This window comes from Lolium rigidum, chromosome 3 (assembly GCF_022539505.1).
Source record: "Lolium rigidum isolate FL_2022 chromosome 3, APGP_CSIRO_Lrig_0.1, whole genome shotgun sequence".
Classification (NCBI taxonomy): Eukaryota; Viridiplantae; Streptophyta; class Magnoliopsida; order Poales; family Poaceae; genus Lolium; species Lolium rigidum.
The window spans coordinates 103,613,052-103,632,350 of record NC_061510.1 but is presented as its reverse complement, the minus strand read 5'-3'; the positions used below and the strand labels follow the sequence as shown (position 1 = coordinate 103,632,350).

Sequence of the window (19,299 nt, the reverse complement as noted above, 5' to 3'; positions counted from 1 at the left end):
TTATCGAGATCATATTCCATAAATAAAATTGTATCGTCGGCGTAGAAGATTTGATAAACCCCCATCAACAAGATGTGGGATCACTCCTTCAATTTGACCATCAGATTTAGCTCGTTCGATCAATATCGCGAGCATATCAGCCACAATATTAAATAAAAATGGTGATAGAGATAGCTATAAGAGATAATGCAACGTATGGCTTATATCTAATGCCTTCTCTAACTGATGTGGCGGGGTAAGAGAAAGCCCTACCATTGTACATGTCCTTAGGGGAAAAGAGATAAGGTTGGGTGAGAGGAATTTACAGCTAAATTGACATGTACTGGCTACTGATAGCAAAGTACAGCTAGTGCAAGTGGGCGTGGGTTCTACTTGGAGGAAGCTGCTTCTTAATGCTAATTAAGTGGCTGCTTTTGCATCTGGGTTAACCGTAGTATCATGGCCAGATGTGAGAATGAGATTACCAGTCTGGTTGATTTTTGTTCGAAAAGACCAGCCTAGTTGATGTTGTGTTTACATGTGTAGATTCCATCTTTCAGGCCCCACATATATAACGGTATGCTACTCCTTTTCAGGAAATAAAAATAACGGTTTACTGTTACGATCAGTAGATAAAGAAACAGATGCTGCTCATGGCAATGTTCCTTAAACCGATGGGCATGAACGCAGGAGGTATCTGACTGTCTACGCACCGCAAAGATGTGTGTGGGCAATTCTGAAACATGTGTTCAAACAGAAGTAGAGAGCTTCAGTCGAGTGAGCTAACCCTTATTTTTTTTGCGAACAGAGTGAGCTAACTCATGCAAGCCTAGGAGGAGTACTAGGTTTTTGTCAGATAGTTATGAAATTTGAGTAGCACTGCTTCACGACCAGGAGGGCGTTTTCTTTTCATGATATACAGCAAGTTTAAGCACAGTATTAGTTTATGGATTAAGATTGCAAATACAAAAAAGGATCAATTGATGGAGGAATCACTATAAAAATAATTCTGAATAGTGGAGAAATATCTTTGAAATCTGAATGTACAGTCGCAGAGTAGCTGGCCGTCCTCATATATTCTTGGTCTAAATAAAAACTGGAGTATGTAGGAAGGGTATATACTTTTTCTTGGGTCACATGCATCCAATCCATCTGTTTCATAGGGGGAAGGAGATAAGGGCCGGGGAGAAAGAATTTACAGCAAACTTGACATGTACTGGCTGTTGAGAGCAAAGTACAGCTAGTGCAAGTGGGCGCGGGTTCTACTTCTAGGAAGCAGCTGCTTAATGCAGATTAAGTGGCTGCTTTTGCATCTGGATTGAGCGCGTAGCATACCCAGATGTGAGATTACCAGCCTGGTTGATTTTTGTTCAAGAAGACCAGCCTGGTTGATGATGCGTAGATTCCATTTTCAGGCCCCTCAGCTAACGGTATACTGATGAGTAGATAAAGAAAGAAATGCTGCTCATGGCATGTTTCTGGCACCGATGGGCATGAATGCAGGTGGTATCTGCCTGTCTACACGCGCGCGCTTCAGATATGTTTGCGGAATTCGACGGTATGTGTTCCAAACAGAAGTACAGAACCTCAGTCCAGTCCTACATTTGTATCAGAGATAGTTATGAAACTGGAGTAGCAGTGCTTAAGAAGATCAGATCCTTGGGAATTGGATCTGCGGTACTGCCAGTACTGGCTAGCCAGACACCCCCAAAGCCTAGTGTAGTAGTGTGTGATCGGCACCTATCTGCATTTGCCGGATCTTCTCCTTCCTCCAATGGACAGAGGACACAGATGCGTCATCCCCTCATCCATCCATGATCCATCCAAGCTGCGCGCGTTGCCCTGGAGCCACCCAATAATGCGTCGCCTCCAAGTACACACATGGTGGCATGTGGCATTCAAAATGTTTTTAAAACCTGGAGGGGTATAGCATAGAGCCGCACGCGGCTGGTCCCCCGCTGCATTTCTGTCCGCGCCAAACCAAAAAGGTAGAACCGAGTAGTAGATAGAGAGGGACTCGTACCGGCCGGACACCACACACGCCAAGAAACCTTCGCCTTGTACCTCCGATCCTCCTCACCTGTGATTGATTCCCGCCCAGGGCAATCCCAGCCGAGCTTGGGACTTGGTAGCGAATATAGTAGTCGCTCAGCCAGGGCAGGACTGAGACCCAGTACTTGGCCTGGGATCATGTGCTGGTTTCTGCTGTTGCGATGGATGGAGGAGCGCTCGTGTGCCGCGCTGGCGAGTGCGTGCGCGTCTTCCATTCCAGTTCAGGGGCATGGGCCAACCGGACAGATCGTAACCACGTACCAAACTTCCATGCATGAATGTGTGTGTCCGGTGTTCCTTGCAGCTAACGAATGACCCTCTCAGTTCATCCCCGCCGGCCTCCCCCTTTTGCTTGCTTATTTCCTTGTTTATGCCTGTGGTGGTGAATCATGCGATGGGGACTGTTATTTGCATAGAGAAAGAAAATGCGGAGCGTCCCAATCGGAGGAGAAAGGGTGCGGCGTCACCGACCCAGAGAAGAGAAGATCCAGTCCAGAGGGTTGGGGAGGATGGCAAGTGGTCCATTTCCATGGAGCCCAGCCTAGCCCCTGACTCAAGTCGTTTTGGGTTGGGGGATGGATGGTGGCCGTCCAGCTAGAGCGGAGAGCGACAGTGGGCGGGCACTCCCGGCTTGCTGGATCCGAAATTCGGAATCTCGCGACGCCCACCTGCCTCTTGCATAAGCCAGATTGATCGCCGTGACATGCCCTGAAAGAGCCTGTAAACGATGGCAAAATTGGTGATGGGAACAAGGATGGTTTTCATTCACGGGCGCCCGTCGCGGAGCTTGTCCGCGCGCGCGTGCATGCCGTGCGTGCGGAACTGAACTCGAACTGGACAGGCGCGTCGCCGGACGCCACTCGAGCTCGATCCGATCGGCGATCGCCTGTGCAAGGCGACAAGTGGCGGCCGCCTCCCATTCGCCCGCGGCGTAGTCCGTCACGTGACCTTTATCTTCATGTTTCCCTCCATTTCTCTCTTCCTTTCTTTTCTGAGGATTTCGAGTGAATCATCCTGAACCTGCTGTTACAGGTTAGAGCCAACAGTGCTGTCACTGAGAGCAAAGGAATCGGACATGCAACTGAGCACTCGCTCCACAGTCCGCATTTGGATTTGGCACAGGCTACATTTCAGAAACTGATTCTTCCAAAGCAGCCATGATTATCTACACGGCCGTGAAGGGGCCTTTCTTTCCATTACAGTAAAGCCTGGACGGCGAGGGCTGGACGGCTGGACCAGACGCATCACTTCGCAGCAAGGCGCCAAGCCACGCAGGGCCACCCAAAACATCGCATTCACCATCCCGCCCGACGCCATTAGTGCCGTCCATCCAACACCATGACCCACAAGGCCACAATTGTCTGCCATCCTCTGATCAGCATTCAGCAACTCTGCCCGCCCGCTGGCTCGCCTATCGGATCCATCAGACCAAGTACACGCTTTTCCCAAGCCAATAGTTTTGCTGCATCGGCCATCTGCACAGGGCTCATTCTCTGTTCTGCGAATGTACGACTGATAACCCTGCCTGCCATTGCCGTGCTCTCCTCCCCTGGAGTCCTGGAGCAGAGCAGCTGCAGACTGAAACGACAGCCTAGGCGTCAGAGAAAACTCACCGGTGTCTACAATCCACACTTGGGACACAAGAATGTTCTTAATTCTACTTGCCACTGAAACTGGGAACTCCCTTCAGAAATTCTTGCAGCCGACTACCATGCTGATATAATACGAGATAAAGAAATGGATCAGAGAAAAATTCCAGCTTCCTCTAGATTTACAACAACGGTATATGGGTTACATCAAATACAAAATCGAATCCTCAACTGTGAAATACTACAACAAGGCACGAAAACGTGGAAGCGTTTCAGATGATAATATGAGATGCATAGCTTCAGACCATTGTCGTGCTCTCCTCCCCTCGAGTCCTGGAGCAGATCAGTTACACAGACTGAAACAGCAAACCTTGGCGCCAGAGAAAACCCACTTGTGTTCTAAACGTACAAAGCCACACTTGGGCCAGAAGAATGGTTCTTAATTTGTTTCCCACTGAAACTCGGGAGATCCCTTCAGAAAATCTTGCAAACTGCATTTACTCGAGGAACGGCCAACAATCTGCATTGTGTTTGGCTATCATGTCGATCTGAACAAGAGGTAATACAAAACAATGGCACAAAAGAAAACTTCCAACCTCTTCTAGATATACGATCACAGTATACGGGCTTACATCAAATACACAAATCACATCCTGAACTGTGCAACAATAGCATGAAGAGGAAAGGGAGGAAGGTCATCATCATAATAATACTACAAGGCACGGAAACCGCCAAGATATATGGATATCACAGCAGAGTGCAAGAGGCCTGGAAGCGTTTCAGGTGATGAAATGAGATGGTAGCCTCAAACCCTCTGGAATCATTGGGAAGAGTCGCCATACTGCCACGGGTTGAACTCAATGGAGCTCTGGTCTGTCTCCTCTGCCACACTCGAGCTGTCGATGGCGGCCCGGTGCTCGGCGTATTTGCCATTGTATTCGTACACCTCCAGGTCACCCCACGGAGTAGGGGAGATATCGTCGGTCCTGTTGAACCATTTCGGGGTGAACTGCTCTCCCTTGGATTCCCGGGTTCTTTTTTCAGCTCTTTGCTGCTCTTCAAGCCTGAAAGCATCCATCCACACAAACTTTAGATGGCTAATATCGGAAAGAATGAAAAATTCGATATGATCCGTACAGTGTAGTGTCAAGCCGCCACACTCGCTATGCAAGTCATAGAAAAGTGAGCAATTACCTGCTCTTTTCTGCACCAGATTTAGACATGTCGCCCTTCTCAAGGGCATATCTGTCAGGCCTTAATCTAGAGTCCGAAGGCAATAGCTTCTTGGGCGCTGTATCAAAGCTATTTAGCTTGTGCGCAAAGTATGTATACTGGTGCTTGTCATTCGCTGGAGTAGGAGCGACTTTCCACACCTGAGGAAACAACAAATTTGAGCAGCACCAAATATCAGCAAAATAAGATACCGTGGTGTTGCCTGAGTATAAGAAAAAACATCTTCTGGCTGTTGAAAACTGAAAGAGAGCCATACCTCTTTTAGTTCAGTTCCTGGCAGAGGATCACCTTCTTGATCACATGGCTGGTAACTCAACGACTTGTTCCATTTTCCTGTTACCATCATTTTTGGTTCTTCAGCTGCACTATATACATACCCATCCACCTCATATCGGCCAGCCCTGAAATAAACATATGTGAGGCCACAAACGTTGTCCTGGGACATAACATTCAATAGAATTATTAACAAATTGTGAACTCTACAGGTAAGTCGATATTATCATACCCAAACCAGCCACATGGCTGGAAGTAGAGCACAGCTTTGTCGCCAGTTGTCAGATTGTTCATGACCAACTCTCCAGGAGAGTCTACCCATGTGCGCCCAAATATCAAGTTGTTGACCTTTGTCAGCGGTGGTATCAACTCCAACACCACACCAGATTTTTTAAGTGTCACTCTAGTCCTGTTATGAAGAAACAACAACATTCAGGAGTTGATACAAAAAAAAAGTGATTTCTACACAAGCTTGAACAGAACTTTTTATTAGCCCATAAGCTTGGCAAAAGATTTCAGGACACATCTGTAGAAATAATTGCAGCTCAATAAAATACCTTCCAATTGGATACACTTCGACTGAGTTTCCCAAGAATTTTGTCTTCAACTTTGATGTAATGTCATAAGTAAAATGTTCGTTCTCACCATGAGCTACACCCATTGGAGGATGGTGGCTTACCTGTGAAATAAAATTAATGAAAAGGATGATTAAAAGGTAATGCAGGATTAACGTGAGTGGTTAGCAAGTGAGACTAGTGCACATGTGTTGTGTATGTAACTCCCTCTACATTATTACATACACTTGTTCCCCAGTTGGGATTTGGAATGAAGTAAGGGGTTCAAAGCAAAATTTTAGTATAATAGTCATCTCAAATACATTTCAATAATATTTTTGCACTTTCAATATTTGACATTCGTCACTGACCTGCTCAGCAATAAATGTGACACCCCGGTGGTTAACCATCTCATATGTCTCTCCAAGGATGGGATTGAAAGGCTTCCACGTGCGCTGGAGCGCGAAGTAGACTGATACAGCCCATGTAGCTGAAAGTTGGGTTTAAAGATCAGTCAGCCAGAACGCAACATTAAAGTGGAGTTGCAGCTGAGGGAAGGGCAAACTCACAAGCATATACCATACGCATGTATGGATCCTCACATTCATCTGCTTTGTCTAAAAGTTCACAATATTCCATAATCTGCATTCAGTATAAACAGCTAAATAATTAGCAAATAATCATTATAGAAAATGTGTAGATAATTTATTGCTTGTAGACTCCATTTGAGGCTAAGGAAATAGAGAAATAAAAAAAATGAGTGATTACTGTGGCTTTCTGTAACAGCTAACAGCAGAATCTCACAAAACTATTTGGCTTCAGATTTTCAGTACTTAACTTAGAGCCAAACACCTAAAAGCACTACACACTATGACTAAGAATCAAAGTTAAATAGCTGGCTATGCTTCTTAGATGCGGCATTTTCCAGACGCTAAGAAAGCTATAGCTTCGGTCTAGCAAACCTAAGCCATTTAGCATTTTTCAAAAAAACAAGAAAACTTTCCGAAAACCTAGGCATCATTTATCCATATGATCGAAAGAATATCACCAGAAATTCAATGATTCAATTATACAAACATGTGCTGAAGAAAATTGATGATTGTAGCAATAAAAGGAGCCCATAGTGCATATCTCCGTTGCACGGATACGGCGCAAAACTCACGTATCAGGGGTTGGATACGATGGGATACGGGGATACGGCCGGATACCTGTGGATACGTATCCCGTACGTATCGGTCGATTTTTTGTTTTTTTTAAAAAGAAAATAATTCGGATACGTTGGGGATACACTCGGGATACGATCTGGATACGAAAATACCCCAATCCCTCACCGAACGCATCCCATTCCCTCGACGTATATAAGGCGACCAGCCCTTCCTCTCATCTTTTCACCTCCTGATCTCCGATCTGGCGCAGTGCGCCGCCACGCTGAGAGATCGCCGGCGAACGGCTAGCTATACTACCGCGCCACCGCACCGGAGAAAGATCAGCCCCCTCCGTTGTCGAACTGCAGGTCAGTTTCCCCTAATCCCGTCTCAACTTCCTGCCTTCCTGGTTCTTTTTTAGGTTAGCGATAGCAGTATAGACTGACTATAGATCGAACAGAAGTATATAGTTAATAAAACACCTGTATTGAATCTTGCTTAGGTTAGAGATGACTGATTTTCTTCAACAAGCTGTGCTGTCACTTGATGAACCAGAGCTAGAGGCAATGCTAGATGATCTTCAAGCCGAATGAAGCTGCCTAGATTATCCTGAAGCTTCAGAGAATAAAGCTGCAGAATAATTCGTACTCTTTTATTAGCTGGTTATGCAACGTTATTGGATGCACTATTGAACTGTTGGGAATTTTTTTATTTTTTATTATATATACAACGTATCCCCGTATCTGTGTTTTTGGAAAATCGCCGTATCGCCGTATCGCGGTATCTGTATCCGTATCCGTATCGCCGTATCCGTGCAACATAGGTGCATATTACATAACTAGGTCCATCTGCTTTCAAAATTCAAATTCAAGTCTTCGAATTTTTTGACCTGGCGGGACCGCAGGAGAAATAGCGCTATTGTCTTGCCTAATTTAGCGTTTTAGCGCGATATAGCAGGAGTTTCTATTTCGTGTTAAAAGTGCATAGTGTTAGCAGGAGTGCTCTGAATCTGCTATAGCGACGCTATATCGTCAAGATAGTGCGCTGTTTTAAACTTTGCTAAGAATCAACGGATTATATCAGGAATACCAAAGGATTAAAAAACTACAGTAGTACAGTCACCTTCAGTGTGTCCATACCACAGTCTGTGCACTTTTGTCGCTCTTCATGGTGCTTTTGGACTGATAGGTTTCATGCTAACATCAATTTGAACTTACTCGGTAGTTTAATTGTTGCATTCTCGCACTCTACTCTACACGCTTCTACAACCACTAATGTTAATCTGTAGCCGCGACAGAACCGCGGCCGATGGCCTGCTAGGCCACAGCTGGCCACAATCAGCATCCAGGAGATCAGCGAGTATCTGCTGCTGTGGCGCCAGCTCCAGCACATACAGATATCGGACCAGACTGACGCTCTGATTTGGAAGTGGGGCAGCTAGGGTTTATACTCTGCTAAGTCATGCTACAAGGCCAGATTTCATGGGTCCACCCCCACTGCAGCGCCAGGAGGATGATTTGGAAAACCTGGGCTCCGCAGCGTGTTAAGTTCTTTCACTGGTTAGCCAACCTGGATCGATGTTCGACAGCTGCACGCTTGCAACGACAAGGGACTTCAGCACCACCCTCGATGCCTCCCATGCGACCAGGAGATGGAAACTATCCAGCACCTACTGACAGGATGCTGCTTCTCCCGATGCTGCTTACCCCGCCAGGTTTGGTACGACGTACGAGGTTTTCTCCTGGCAACGTGAAACCTGCAGCCGGAGCACAACGACACCCAACAGGCTTGGTGCTGCCAGGCCAAGCAGACAACGCCCAAGCCCCTGTGTAAAGGCTTTGGTTCAATCACTCTGCTGACCCCTTGGATGTTATGCAAACACCGCAACGACTGCGTGTTCAATGGAGCTCAGCCCTCCATTGAAAACATTGTCAACAAGAACAAGGAGGAAGCTGCCCTTTGGGCAAGAGCTGGAGCACAAGACCTCCGCATGATCTTGCCACAAACCTGAGATGTTCACTGAGTTGTAGTTTCTTCTCTCTTTTTGGTTTCTGGTCTCTTAGGAGGTGTCTAACACTAAACTCTTCCCCTTTTCAATGATAGGAAATGCAAATGCTTTATGCGTTTTCTTGAAAAATAAATACGGAGTAAAATTTTTGGAGCACAAACCTCTGCTATTTTCTGAAGCATCGTCATCGGCTCGAAGATAATTACTGGAAGTGTAACAAGTGACGTAACATCTGATCCTATGTATTTGTTCATCATCTTCCAGTAACCATCGCGATCCTGTAAGTAAAGCACAGCGTCAAAAACAGCATGGCAGTGCAACAATCAACAAAATAATGGTGTGCAGCGAAAATACAAAGTGGTTCAGACTCGTCATTTTACTTATTTTGCAAATAAACCAAGCACCATTATCAGGGTAATAGAAGGTGAAGTGTTCACTGCGCAACACCAGGGTCATTACTGAATATTTATCAACCAGCCATCATGCATATTATTGTAATAAATAGGTACAAGCCGCTTATAGTTTAATAGAAACCAACACCAACAGATAAAAAATGGCTTATTTTCATTAGTAATAGAACTTATGGGGCTTACATGATAAAAAAAACTATGAATGAACTTATGGCTCATTTTCATTTGTAATAGAACTTATGGGGCTTACATGATAAAAAAAAACTATGAATGAACCTACAGCTATCGCCAAAGGTTCGGCTTTTAATAAAACAAAACTAAACAGATACAGTGATTTCCAAAGCGTAATACAAATAAGATCTGTGAATGATGAACAAACATTTTGCAAGTTTTTTTCGAGGCAATGCAGGAGAGCTGCATGTATTCATTCATATAGAAAGAGTTAAAAGCGCTCTGATAAAGGCACGACTCATCAATAGAAACAAAGCAAGCTAGGCAACCTATGGATCACCAAATCGAAGACACTTAGCGCCGGCAATAAAACCTTGTGCAAGTATAAATCATAAACATGACTACTAAACCTGTGGATAGATAAATAAATCGATGAAGGATTAATTGACTACATAGATGGTATTTAGGCAACTAAATAACCAACACCAGTACGATGTAAGCGTCTCTGAAGAGGACACACAGCACACCTGACGCATTATTAAGAAGTTTAAGAAATTACACTCTAGCAAACAAGATATTCTTTTGACTAAAAGGAGCACATGATTGTGCTGACCTCCGCTAGAGCATAATTGCATGTTGAGTGCAACAAGTATAGCGCCAAGGTAAATAGTGTTACCAATAAAATGTACATTACGTTTGTATTTTAGGTAAAGTTTAAGTACATTATTTGATGACCTGAGCAATTAGAAATTCACTCATATAATCCCTCCGTCCCAAAATGTAAGGCGTATAAGTTTAGACAAAAGTCAAATCCTACTAACTTTGACCAAATATTTAGGAAAAAATATCAACATCTACAATACTGAATGTACACGTTGTGAAAACATACTTTATGGTGAATCTACTGAAATTGATTTCGCATTGAAGATGTTCATATTCTTGTGTATAACTTTGTCAAACTTAGAAGATGCTGACTATTGACTAAACTTATATGCCTTATATTTTGTGACGGGTACAGTAGACCCCGAAAACACAATATGTACAATTTAAGGGTTCATAAGTGCATGCAGAAGAAATGCTGACGCCAGAATAAAAAGCTCCAGCGATCAGTTCCTCTAATGAAAATCTGAAGCATCATGCAGTCTGATTGCATATATCTATTTTTGAGAAATGAGTCCTTAAGTGCTGTGGTTTGTTATTCAGGGATCCTCACCTCCTGCTTCCATCGCCCCTTCATCGCCTCTGCTTCCGCATCTTCTGTGCCTCCATCCGGGTTAATAACTTCAAGACCTTCGTAGCCGACCATCCTACAGGCAGGATATAACTGTTCATTAACTGTTTCAAAATCCCAAGTAGCGACATGGTTTTCCATTGTACTGAACCCATATCTTCACAGGAGAGACAAATAGACATCAAATGGCAATGCATTCTTCAGAAGAATTCAAACCCCGGAGAGCAAAAAAAAATAAGGGTATTAATTTCGGGGTGTGCCAAACTTGGATCTGTATCTAAGCTTTCCAATCAGAATTCAGCTCATACAGCACACTATCTGCGTACATTAATCGTTTCAAAATCCCAAGTAACAACATGATTTTCTACTTTTCTTCTACTAAACCAATATCTTGACATTATAGACATTTGATGGCAATGCATATTTCAGAAGAATTCATTAGTTTGGGACCACAGAAAGTAAAATACAAGGGCATTGATTTCGGAGCGCGGTAATCTTTGATCTGCATCTAAGGTTTCCAATCACGATTCGGTGCACCCTGTCTGCCTTGAATTGTGCAAACAGAGATCGGCTGTGTTTCGAAAACGTAACTATTTTTCATGCCCTCTTTGAGACATTGCATGCCAATAGTATAGAGTAGACCAAAAATAAGAATCAACTAAACCCAACAGCTTATACTAGTACAAAGTAGTAGGAGTTCACTTTTTTGGACACACTGAACAAACAGATGAGTAGTAGGAGAGCAGCTAAGCTACTATAATCGGACAGTGCGATCGCTAAGTAAGCAGCTGAGCAAACGAGAATAAACAGTAGGACGAGTAAAGCCCCGAGCTTGGAACTCGAATGGGGCCCGGCGATTTCGCAATTGCCATCAATAGATCAGTAGGATGAGTAAAGCCCCGAGCTTTGGACTCGAACGGAGCCCGGCGATTCGGCAATTGGCGAGCACCGGCAGCTGGGATCGGGCGCGGGCGCGTCAGATCAAAGTGCGGAGAAGCGTACGCCGGGGTTATGGACACAGACCCCCGGAAGAAATCGGGGGAGGCGGAGGCGGATCTGGGGAGAAGAGCGAGCGGGGAGGGGAGGGACGGCGCGGCGACTGACCCGTTGACCGAGTTGGTGACGGCGAGGCCCAAGCTGCGCATGCCCTTGGTGATGGACTGGAAGAAGCCTCCGCCTCCGCCGGCGGCGCCGGACGAGGCGGGCAGGTCGTGATCCTTGGACCCCATGGCCGGCCGGCGATCTGCGGGGTCAGAGGGAAGCTCGCGCGCAGCTTGGGGAGGGGATATGCTAGGGTTTGGGATGGGCGCTGGAGGGAGGTGTGCAGGCGGCGGCTAGCAGCCTCCCCTTATGCGTAGTAGTGAGGAGGAGCGGCGGCAGCGATGGCGACGTCGCCGTGTTGGAGTTGGAATACTGCAGGAGGGGAGAATTTGGAACAGCCGAGAAGAAAAGGCCAGGCGGCGCTGCGCTGTTCTAGTCTGCTGAACGTGAACCGGCCGCGGCACAACGTGGGTTTGTATGTGTACGAGATGACCACGATGCCCTTCGCGTCTACTGTTCCAACTCTCCCACCTGGTCCGTCGCCGTTTCTCACTCGCTCGCTGCATCACCGATTTCTTCGCCGCAAAGTCACGTCTCAACGCGGCACCTGCATATTCATTGCTGACGACTCATCATTCTCAAGATTATTATTCCTCGAAATTACTACAAGATCGTCGCCGCCGCATATTCAAACAAATTCCAGCCGAAGAACAGATGCCAACATGAGTACATACCCACCTTAGAACATTCCCAAAGAAAATCTAGTGCAAAAGTGGTCTAGAAGTTTCAACCATGGCAGTGGTGTTCACGGGATCGTTTGACCATGAACTGACCCTGAAGAGGACACCACGGACTTTTTCTCTGCCGTCCGTGATCGGGATGGAACAAAGCTTGGTGGGGAAGAAGTATGACAGCGAGGATTATTCCTGGCCTGGTGATTTCGCAGACCTGGCTCTGGCTGGATGATCAGTCCGCCCACGATCGAATCGATCCTTGTGTCCTGCTCATGTGAGCTGCCCCACGACTGCTCCTACACTGCCGAAACGGCTGTGTGTGAGTGATTGTTCTTCCAGCACATGCAAAATCCGGCCGCCCCGCCTGCTGGACTGGATCTACGCTGGATGATAGTTGGGCCCGCTTTTACTAAACTGGTGATTATATTGACATAGATGCTCCTGAATCACAAACCACACCTTAAACACCTAGGTACTTTCCTAATAGCTCACAAGGTGGATATGAGGGCGGAGAGGAATCCGGAAACCACCAACGCTCGGAGACCCCTATCGAGAATTCCACTGGATGGCGTTGGGCCAACGGTGTTGAGCTTGCGCTCAGTGTCCATCAACCAATCCTCCGTGTCCATTGGCTCTGGAGCATAGGCGAAGGATATTAGCTTGGTGTTCTGGAAGTCTAACAGAGTAACGCCCTGATTTTCTGGCCTCTCCACCCTGTTCTGCTGCAGCAACTCCTGAAAGAATTTGTTTTGTTGCTCCATGGTTGCACGCTGCCTTTCCTCCAGCATTTGCATGTACTGGAGGAAATTCTGATGCGTCATCGGTGGTGGTGGTGGTGGAAACTGATTCCGTGCGGCTTCATCTGCCTCTTCCTTCTATTTTGCCTCACGCTCGAGGCGTTGCGCTTCACTCTCTTCTCCCAGCGTTCAAGATATCACCCCCTAGCTTTGAAACACAAAGTGGTACTCATAGTTACTCCATGCGCAAGTTTTCTGAGCTCAACTTTGTGCACAGAACTAGTCACGCAATGGAAATCAAGAAGCAAATCCAAATCATACAAAACATATACCATGTATATACATACTTAAGCGGTTTATTACAATACTCAGAAGTAATGTGAGTATGCAAACTCACTTAGTGTATTATAACTCATAAAACAAGTACACACTACAATACATATGGTACAACAGTATTGCAGTCTCGCCTCCTTTGGTGGTCACTACTCGTTGATCACTCTCGGTACATTCCAGGCTTCCATCCGGTCGAACGTGTCGTTCTCCTGATAGAGTCTGGAACATAGGGCTTCCCAGTAGGCTGATAATCTGAATCAGAGGATGATCCCAAGGAGAAATCTGTCATCAGGAAATGATTATTTAGCGATGCATAGCCCTTCCCTGGGGTATACTCCCCTGTGACTCCATTATAGGTATTCCCTCCTTCCGTGTTAGATTCGATCACTATCGGATACTCCTCATAATCTCCCGTACTGTAATGATGGTTCTGATACTGATCTACGGCGTCTTGATCTCTCTCCGGATCACATCTCACTGGATCTCCATAGCTTCCGATGAATGATCCCGCGACAACGGGAACTCGTCGATAAGGGCATCTCCAACGGCGCGGCGCATTTCGGACACTTAAATTGTTCGTGGGCGTTCGCTTGATGGATGCGGAACTGGTCGTGCATCCGTTTGCGTCTGCGGAACTGGTCGTGCGTCCGTTCTGATTTTGAATTTTCGTTTTAAAAACCATCAAAAAATTCAAAATAAAAAATGTACATATTGCCAACGAATCATGTTGTAAGTACGAAAAAATTTCAATCAAAAATGCTTTATATTTTGGACGCAGCAAAAAAGACAAATTTGACAAAATTTTCGAATCACTTGATTAGAGCCATTGGATGGAGAATGTCCGGCGGATGCGATGTCCAGTTACGGCGTGACTGGCCTACAGAGTCACTGAATCCCATCCCTGCTAGACGATCATTGGGCCCGCTTTTCCCGCGACAACATGAACTAGTCGATAACCCATCATGAGTGGCCTCCTCTTTGCCTTCGCATCGGCTCCATGTGGCGCGATTTTGTCACGGCTAGCAGTGACGGCAGTGGAGGCGGCTTGCCCAATCGAAGCATATCTACCTGACACTGCATACCGGCTTGTATTGTATCGGGGTTGATAAAAATAACTGCCCGAAATAGATACGCATAACAGTTTGATCCTCCTAAATAATCCTCTCATACTATTTACATGCCGGATTTTGGCCAAAATTTAAGTTAAACGAAAAAGATTTGGGTACCACAATTTTGGTCAACGCTCACCGGAGTTGTACTACTCCAGCGAAATTTTGATGCACCTCCCGTGGTCAAATCAAGGCCGTACTAGACGGCAAATATGGTTGATTCCGACCTATTTCAGGTGATATCAGATATGTCAATGGCGGCCGAAGCTCGGGACGAATCCAGGTCAGCCGGCTAGCTAGCACGCAAGCTAGCACATAGCAAGCAGCCAGCAAGCTAGCTAGCCCCAACCGATCGCCCCCCTCAATGAAATACCACGGGTCCAGTACTCTGTATGTGTACGTATATGCGCTAATAGCCGTAGATAAGCAGCTAATCAGTAAGCCCGGGAAGCAACCGGAAGCAAGCTTCATGGTGGTTCTGAAAGAATGGTCTCTAGTGCTGGAAGGGAGGTTTTTCTAAAATCGGTTATCCAGGAAATACCAACCTTCACTATGTGTTGTTTTTTGCTGAATAATAAAGTGTGCAAACAGTTAATCTCTTACATGGCGCGCTACCGGTGGAGCAGCTCGGTTGATCGTCGATTCGTTCGTGGGAGTCTCTTGCATCACCAAAATGTAAAGGGGTATGGGGTTTCGGGATTTGGAAATGTTCAACCTCGCCTTGCTTGGTAAACAGGGTTGGCGCCTCATTGATTCGTTGTGTTCGCGTGCTCTGAAAACCAAGTACTTCCCTGATAACAGTTCCGAGCAGAGCATCATCTACCTGGCGAGCAATTGTGGCGGGGAGAAGACCTCTGTCCAATGGACTCATTAAGAGGATTGGTGATGGTACATCGGTATCAATATAGACAGATCAGTGGATTTCGGGCCTAAGAACCTAAGAACGATGACATCATCGTGTCAGCTAGGAGATAGCGGGGATGTGCTTACTTCTGTCTCAGAGTTGATTGATTCAGACAATGGTTCATGGAAAATGGATTTGGTCAGAAGGAACTTCATCGCGTCGGAAGCAGATGCTATCCTGAATATGCCTCTCCGACGAGATGGGGGTGATGACTTCTGGGCCTGGGACTTGGAAAGAACGGGTGTCTACACTGTTAAATCACCGTATCGATCTCTAATGATGCAGAACGAGCATAACACTCTAGCGGAAGGGACGATGACAGGAACTTCAATCTCTAAAGTACAGATGAGGGGGAGATTGTGGAAGATCCAGGTGGTGTCAAAAGTGAGAGTATTTTGGTGGCGAGTGCTACGCAGTATCCTGCCGGTAGAAGCAACACTACAACACCGACATATTGCACAGTTGGCCAGATGCAAAGTGTGCTTAGCAAAAATGAGGACATCATGCATGCTCTTGTTCAGTGCTCACATGCACAACGGTTTTGGACTGAAGCCAGGAGCGGTCTGAATATCAAACTACCGCAGCTTCACCCAGCAACATGGACGCGAGATTTAATTTGCGATCCACAGTTTGTGATTCGGATCGGGTGAAAATTATCACTGTTATGTGGGCTATTTGGACCTCTCGGAACAATATTGTCCATGACAGAACTAGCATTGATCCAGTTCACTCGATGAAGATGACTCGAGATGCCCTATCGTTGTTGGAGTTACCCAGATAGCATGCTTCGGTCCTTCCAGGCCATGGCTAGAGACCACCGAAGGAGGGCGATGTGAAGATTAATAATGATGCTGGCATCAATACAGATGATCGTACAGGAGGTGCAGGAGGGATCGTTCGGTCCGCTTCTGGTTTCTTGGAGCTTGGAGCAAGCCATATCCGAGCATCACAGATCCGATGGTGGCGGAGGCACTTTCGCTTCGGGATGGTGTCATATTTGCCAAGCTTCGTGGATTCTCGCGAGTGGTGATGGAGTCTGACTATCTAGAGGTTATCAACCTCTGGAACTCGCACGCCGGTTTCTCGCTCTTTAGTAGGACCAGTTCTTTTAGAAATTGAAGCGCTAGCTTCATCTTTTATTTCTTTTGTTATTCAACATGTAAGTCGATCCACCAATCTACCAGCTCATCTCTGTGCTAAGCTAGCTTGCTCATAGAATGAGACGAGTTGTTGGATGGATGCAGAACCTAGTTTTCTCGTCACCAGTTGCCTAGGTGACAGTGTTGGTGGTGATGGTTATTATGAATAAAGGCCCCAAATTTCCCCGCAAAAACAAAGGAAGCAACCGGAACAGCCCAAACTGAGTATCTATGTACCATCGATCCTGGATGGACGCCCGGTCATTGCCTCGTGACCTAGGGCGCGTTTGGTAGTTTGATTTTGTCCAGTAATTTTCGGTCCGTTTGGTTGTCTGGATTCACTCGTATTTTTGCATGGCACGGGTCTTAAAACACTTTTGGGATATGCCCTAAAGGATTGCCCAGTTGTTCTCGCCACTCATTGGCTGAATGATGCAACTGTGCATGTGCTCTTGTTTATGCTCATTCTTGTTAGAAGTAATTGAGATGTAGATCGAGAGAGACAACAAATGATTCAACTGTTCTGTTCCATTGATGATTCACAACTTATATACAAGGGGAAGAGACGCGAATATGGGTCACGTCCGTTTGAAGAGGTGTGAGGAAGGGTTGTGTCTGTTGACAAACCAATCAACATAGAGAATTGCATGAGGGAGGATTACCCCTTTAATTAACCTATTAATTAAATCCTAACACTCCCCCTAATCCTTCCTTGTCCTTGTGCTTGGTCATCTCTAGAATCATCTTTGGAATCATCTCCTCTAAAAACCCTGTGGGAAAAATATGAGGAGAGTAGTGTGTATGATATGTTGCTAAAACTCCTTAAAACCCAGTGGGAAAAATAAGGAGAAAATGATGCAACACATAATGGTTGGATATGCTGTTAAAACTCCTTCAAAACCCAGTGGGAAAATAAGGAGAAAATGACACAACATATAATTGGTATTGTCTCTTTGTTAACTCAATATGATAAAAACCTTGTAAAAGGGGAAAAAACCCATAGAGTTTACAGAACAATATATGTCGTATATACTTTCCTAAAAACCCCGGTGGGGAAAACAGAAAATATGACATATCATCTTGTGTTGATATTACCTCATTAAAAACCTTGATGAGAACCTGTGTAGTAAACTCATAAAGGGAAAAAGAGTGTAATATGATGCTTTGAACATGATTGATTCAGGAAGATACTCCCCCTGATTCTTGCAATTTTAAAGCCGTCGCATACCAATTCCATAAAATACTTCTGGAACGTTGAAATTGGTAGAGACTTCGTGAACAAACCAACAACATTATTGTGTGATTTGACTTGCAAGATGTTTATTCCCCAACTCTTCTGAAGTTCATGGAGATAAAACAATCTAGAGGCAATATGCTTAGTGATATTGCTCTTGATGTATCATGTTTGCATCCATGCAACACAAGCAACATTATCTGTGTAGATAATGATTGATGGTTCAAGAGAACCAATACCACATGACTCATATATGTGGTTTATCATTTCGTAAAGCTACACGTGTTAACGCGGCTTTGTATTTTAGAATGATTGGTAGGTTAGTCACCAGAGTCTGTCTCGAAGACATCAATGGAGCGACAATTCTACCATGTTGATACACAATGTGGGGATCATTCAAGTAGCCAACATCAGTGTATCCTGATGATATTGGAGTTCAGATTTCTCCGAAATTACAAGAATATGTCAAGTAATGTGTGGTGCCTTGGAGATATCGAAAGATATTCTTGATTCCCAACCAATTGCGTTGGTGGGTCCAATGGCATCGAGATATGGAACTTCAAGTTCCAACATCCCTTCTACATCATCCCGTGGTTTGACCGAATCGTTCTCTACGTCTAGAGATCGAACAACCGAGCATGGGAGATGGATATGACTTGTCCATTTTAAGTTTCTCCAATATTTATAATATAGGCAACTTGGTGTACCATAATACTTGAGTGAAGTAGCTCGACTTGTAGTATCAAACATTGTTTGGGTTAAACCAAATTCTTCATCTCAAATTCCATCTTTAGGATGATCACGTGCTTCATCATTGCAAGAGAAATACTTGTGTATGACAAAAACGCATGAGTAATCATCATTGTAGGAGTAATTCTTGTGTATAAGGAACTCACTACGTCGGTTGTACCAAAATATACCGACAACAATAAGCCATGTTATGACTTAATGATTTTACAGAATACATGTTGCATTTGCATTTCGATTCGGATTGAGATTCCATCGGGAACCATACATGTCCAAATCTAGTGATCCACATGGATATGTAGTCACTACATCTATCAACTGCATAGATAGATGATTTTGTACTGCCAATGATATAATGTATCGGAAATAGAATTTCACTCGCATCTGGAGATTAGGTCTCGGATCTCTGCGTAAATCCGACCTTGTGCTACAAGCCTTGCTTTCTCACCACCTTGTTATCTCGTTCCGTTGCTGGAAGAGAACATATTGAACCGCATAGGAAATTCATTTGGAGGAGCAAGGCTAATTCTGCTTGGATTGCATCATTTGATTGTTTCAATCCGAGCGAGTGGTTTACACTCTGCCATGGCCATGGTCTTTGGATCTGAATCATTGTGAAGGATGTTTGCAATCATACAAGAGAAATATTGTCGACATTTGTAGGCTTTAATCATAT

The 19,299-nt window shown here is 45.1% G+C and overlaps 1 protein-coding gene across 1 annotated transcript; it reads right to left on the bottom strand.

The window, feature by feature from the left end:
* Positions 1-4,200: 4,200 nt before the first annotated feature.
* LOC124702087 (oxysterol-binding protein-related protein 3B-like) lies at positions 4,201-11,889 on the bottom strand. Its single transcript, XM_047234193.1, has 10 exons — positions 11,750-11,889; positions 10,628-10,721; positions 8,995-9,111; positions 6,250-6,322; positions 6,052-6,170; positions 5,684-5,805; positions 5,359-5,535; positions 5,110-5,254; positions 4,815-4,993; positions 4,201-4,684 (listed from the first exon to the last, which is right to left on the bottom strand). The coding sequence occupies exons 1-10, from the start codon at positions 11,872-11,874 to the stop codon at positions 4,441-4,443; spliced, it is 1,395 nt and encodes a 464-aa protein (XP_047090149.1). The 5' UTR covers positions 11,875-11,889; the 3' UTR covers positions 4,201-4,440.
* Positions 11,890-19,299: the final 7,410 nt, after the last annotated feature.

Coding starts and splice junctions, on each gene's coding strand:
- LOC124702087 (XM_047234193.1), bottom strand. CDS start 11,874: ATGGGGTCCAAGGATCACGACCTGCCCGCCTCGTCCGGCGCCGCCGGC. Junction 6,171..6,249: donor CATGCGTATGGTATATGCTT/GTGAGTTTGCCC, acceptor CCCAACTTTCAG/CTACATGGGCTGTATCAGTC. Junction 4,994..5,109: donor CAGGAACTGAACTAAAAGAG/GTATGGCTCTCT, acceptor TTGTTTCCTCAG/GTGTGGAAAGTCGCTCCTAC.